We start from the raw sequence: 4,928 nt of genomic DNA, 5'->3' as shown, positions 1-4,928 counted from the left end.
ACGAATGTGTTCGAGGATGCGTTGAGATTGAGACTTTTCCCGTTCTCACTTCGGGGAAAGGCATTAGATTGGCTCGAGAGACTCCCCAACCATTCCATCACAACTTGGGATGAGTTGGCGGATAAGTTTATTGCCAAATCCTTCTCACCGAGTCATATGGAGGCACTTCGGGATGAAATATTGGCCTTCAAGCAATAGCCAACGGAACCTTTGCATGAAATTTGGGAGCAGTATAGAACGATGGTGAAGGAGTGCCCAAATAATGATATGACAGAGGCCATGATCCAACAAACCTTCTACCGGGGCATAAATACTACAAATCAATGTATTGTGAACCAACTAGCCCGGGGCAATTTTATGAAGCTTTCTTATGATGAGGCATGTGAAGTACTTGATGAAATGGCAGACACTTCTTCAGCATGGCAGAGTAGAGCAAATGTGCCTCAGGGTGACCCTACGGTTATCCATTTGCCCAAGGAATTACATGATCACGGGCAAGCGATAGCTGAGCTTACTACTACTATGAACCAATTGGCTAAGGCACAATTGCAACAAGTTCAGAATCCTCCAAGTGAATGCCATGGAGGGTGTTAGTATGCTTGTCAACAAGAGAAGGCAAAGGAGGCAACAAAATCAAGGAATTCTGAGCAATTTGTTGATGAATATGATGGGTGTCAAAATGATGGTTATGATGACCAAAGTGAAGAGGTACAATATGTCAACAACTATCAAGGCAATAGAGGAAACTCTTCAAACCAACAATGGCGACCCCAAGGAAATTGGGGAAATCAACAACAAAGTGGTGGCAATTGGAACAACAACAACCAAAACAACAATTGGGGTAATCAAAACAATAACCAAGGCAATTGGAATGGAAATAACAATAATTGGGGAAACAACAACAATCAAGGCGGGTGGAATAACAATGTAAACCAAGGCAACCGGGGGCAAGGCTTTCAAAGGCCCCCAATGTACCAACAACCGAACAATCCACCCCCTTTCCCTTCTCAAGGTCCTAGTTTTGGTAATGATATGAGCAGAACTGAAATGATGTTCGAGTAGATGACGAAGAGGAATACGGATTTGGATGCACAGTTAGCTTCTCACAATACCTCTATCCAAAACTTGGAGGTGCAATTAGGCCAAATCTCTCAGTCATTGAATACTCGCCCGAAGGGTGCTCTACCAAGTGATACGGTAGTGAACCCAAAGGGTGGGAACAATCATGTTATGGCGGTCAAAACAAGAAGTGGGAGAGGCGGTGATGTGAATGCCTCTAAGCAAAAACAAGTTGTGGATGATGATGTTGAGCTGCAAGATGACGAAGTCCCTTTGGTAGTTGAAGATGTGGTTGATGAAAATATGAACAATGAAGTGAGGATTGATATTCAAGAAGTCGAGGTGGAAACCCAAAATGATGTGAACCCATCTAGGGAACACATAATTGACATGCCGGAGCCGGTTTTACCAAAAGCCAAGGCTCCTTTGCCAAGGACACCTCCACCTTATCCTCAAAGGCTTGCGAAGCAGAAGAATGATAATCAGTTTAAAAAGTTCATTAACATGATGAAGAACTTATCTATTAATGTGCCTTTGGTGGAGGCACTTGAACAAATGCCGGGTTATGCAAAATTCATGAAAGACTTGATTACAAAAAAGCATTCTATGGATTGTGGAACTATAAAGATGACTCGCCAAGTTAGTTCTATAGTGCATTCAATGGCCCCGAAGCTTGAAGATCCCGGTGCTTTCACCATCCCTTGCAACATTGGGAGTGCGGATTTTGCCAAGGCTCTATGTGACTTGGGAGCTAGTATCAATTTAATGCCCTACTCGGTTTTCAAATCTTTGGGTATCGGGAAACCTAGGCCAATGTCAATGAGACATCAAATGGAGGATCGTTCGATGAAGCGACCTTTGGGCATTATTGATGATGTACTTGTCCGGGTGGACAAATTCATTTTGCCGGCCGACTTTGTCATTTTGGATTGTGAAGTGAACTATGAGGTTCCTATTATCTTGGGCAGACCTTTCCTTGCAACAAGGAATGAATTCGTTGATGTTGAAGCGGTTGAGCTCACTTTTCAAGTGGGAGATGAAAAGGTCGTTTTCCATGTTTATAAATCTATGAAGCAACCCAATAGCACCGAGGTGTGCTCATTTGTAGACCTTGTCACAGCTGTTATTGTGGATGATACAAGTGCTATGATCAATGTAGAGGATCCTCTTGAGGCCGTGCTATTAAATCTTGATGTCAATGAGGATGTAAGTAGAGTAGAGTGCGTGAATGCCTTACATAGGATGGGCTCTTATTCCTATGATCCTAGAAAATTGTCTTTGGATCTTGAAAACGGGAAAACTCCACCAACAAAACCATCAATTGAGGAGCCACCGGTGTTGGAGTTGAAACCACTTCCTCCATACCTCAGGTATGAATTCTTGGGCTCAAACTTTACTTTACCAGTTATTCTTTCTTCTTGCCTTACTAACATGCAGGTTGAGGCCACTTTGGCGGTGCTTCAAAAGCGAAAAAGGGCAATTGGATGGACTCTAGCTGACATTCGGGGAATAAGCCCCGCATTCTGTATGCACAAAATTATCTTTGAGGATGATGCAAAGTCTTCCTTGGAGCATCAAAGAAAATTGAACGAGGCTATACAAGAAGTGGTGAAAAAAGGGGTGATCAAATAGTTGGATGTCGGGGTTGTGTACCCCATTTCTGATAGCTCGTGGACTTCTCCAGTGCAATGTGTACCGAAGAAGGGTGGTATGACTGTGGTGACCAACGATAACAATGAACTTATTCCTATTTGGACAGTCACAGGTTGGAGGGTATGTATGGATTAGTGGAAGCTAAACAAGGTGACCCGAAAGGACCATTTCCATTGCCATTCCCTGACCAAATGCTTGATCGTCTTGCGGGGCGTGCTTTTTATTGATTTTTGGACGAGTACTCGGGGTATAATCAAATCTTAATTGCCCTGAAGGACCAAGAGAAGACCACCTTTACTTGTTCATATGGAACCTTTGCTTTCTCTCGGATGTCGTTCGGATTGTGTAATGCTCCGACGACATTCCAAAGATGCATGATGGCTATTTTCACTGACATGGTTGAAGATATATTGGAGGTATTTATGGATGATTTCAGCGTGGTTGGTGATTCCTTTGAAGAGTGTTTGGGTAATTTGGATAGAGTGTTAGCCCGGTGTGAAGATACAAACCTCGTACTCAATTGGAAAAAATGCAATTTCATGGTTGAAGAGAATATAGTGTTGGGTCACAAAATCTCAAAGCATGGAATTGAAGTTGACAAAGCCAAGATAGAGGTAATTTCAAGGCTTCCTCCCCCCGTTTCTATAAAAGGGGTGAGGAGTTTTCTTGGGCACGCGGGTTTTTACCAGAGGTTTATAGAAGATTTTTCAAAAGTGGTACACCCCTTGTGCAAGTTGCTAAAAAAGAATGCAAAGTTTGTGTTCGATGAGGGATGTATGCAAGCATTCGAGCTTCTCATGCTTAAGTTGACCACTACCCCGATCATTACCATACCAAATTGGAGCTTGCCTTTCGAGCTCATGTGTGACGCAAGTGACATTGCAGTTGGGGCTGTTTTGGGTCAAAGGGTTAACAAGATATTTCATCCGGTGTACTACACAAGCAAAATCATGAATGAGGCTCAAAGGAACTATACAGTCACCGAGAAAGAGTTGTTGGCTATAGTGTTTGCAATGGAAAAGTTTTGACCATATCTTATGGGGGCCAAAGTTATAGTGCACACCGATCATGTCGCCCTTAGGCACTTGATGACAAAGAAAGACTCCAAGGCAAGATTGATGAGATGGGTATTACTACTTCAAGAGTTTGATCTAGAAATTGTGGACCGAAAAGGTAGTGAGAATCAAGTGGTGGACCACTTGTCCCGTTTGGAGGAGGTGGAGAGGCCTTGTGATGGCCTTGAGATCAATGATTCATTTCCCGACGAACAACTCCTTATGGTGTCAATGAATGATATACCATGGTTTGCTGATGTTGCCAATTACCTTGTGACTAGAGTAATCCCGTGTGAGCTCTCTTCTAACCAAATGAAGAAGCTCAAGCGGGATAGTTTGGATTTATATTGGGATGTTCCATACTTTTCAAGATTTGCACGGATTGTGTGATTCGTGGATGTGTCCCGGAGGAAGAACAATTGAGTATCTTAGAGGCTTGCCATTCTTTACCCTATGGTGGCCATCATGGTGGGGTGAGGACCACCTCGAAAGTCCTTAGTTGTGGATTCTACTGGCCCACTTTGTTCAAAGATGCGGGTGATTTTGTGAAGAGGTGTGACGATTGCCAAAGAGCGGGCAGAATTTCAAAAAGGGATGAGATGCCTCTCAATACCATTCTTGAAGTGGATATCTTTGATGTTTGGGGCATCGATTTCATGGGTCCATTTATTAGCTCTTGTGGGAATACATAAATTCTCGTAGCAGTTGAATATGTCTCAAAATGGGTTGAAGCCATGGCTTTGCCTAACAATGAAGCCCGGAGTGTTGTTGCATTTCTTAAAAAGAACATCTTCACAAGGTTTGGCACTCATCATGCGATTATTAGTGATGGGGGGTCTCACTTTTGCAATAAAGCTTTCGACACATTGCTTTCCAAGTATGGTGTCAATCATAAGGTTTTGACCCCTTATCATCCTCAAGCTAGTGGTCAAGTGGAAGTCTCCAACAGAGAAATCAAAAGTATCTTGTTAAAGATGGTCAATGCAAATAGGACCGATTGGTCGAAGAAGTTGGATGACGCTCTATGGGCTTATAGGACTGCTTACAAGACTCCGATTGGTATGTCTCTGTATCGGTTGGTGTTTGGGAAAGCATAACATCTTCCGGTTGAGTTAGAGGACAAGGCCATGTGGGCTTTGAGGAAGTTGAACCTTGAATGGG

The 4,928-nt window shown here is 43.1% G+C and overlaps 1 protein-coding gene across 1 annotated transcript; it reads left to right on the top strand.

Moving 5' to 3' along the window:
- Positions 1–1,563: 1,563 nt before the first annotated feature.
- On the top strand, positions 1,564–2,939 carry LOC138872985 (uncharacterized). Its single transcript, XM_070151407.1, has 2 exons — positions 1,564–2,396; positions 2,819–2,939. The coding sequence occupies exons 1-2, from the start codon at positions 1,564–1,566 to the stop codon at positions 2,937–2,939; spliced, it is 954 nt and encodes a 317-aa protein (XP_070007508.1).
- The last annotated feature ends 1,989 nt before the right edge of the window (positions 2,940–4,928 follow it).

This window comes from Nicotiana sylvestris, chromosome 7, assembly GCF_000393655.2.
Source record: "Nicotiana sylvestris chromosome 7, ASM39365v2, whole genome shotgun sequence".
NCBI lineage: Eukaryota > Viridiplantae > Streptophyta > Magnoliopsida > Solanales > Solanaceae > Nicotiana > Nicotiana sylvestris.
Note: the sequence above shows the minus strand (reverse complement) of the source record. Positions and strands in the feature narration are given on the sequence as shown.

Bases quoted from the DNA above. Each gene is read 5' to 3' on its own strand.
- LOC138872985 (XM_070151407.1), top strand. From the start codon at position 1,564: ATGATGAAGAACTTATCTATTAATGTGCCTTTGGTGGAGGCACTTGAA. The intron at 2,397-2,818 runs GTTGGAGTTGAA...CTATTTGGACAG, and splicing joins TCAATTGAGGAGCCACCGGT to TCACAGGTTGGAGGGTATGT.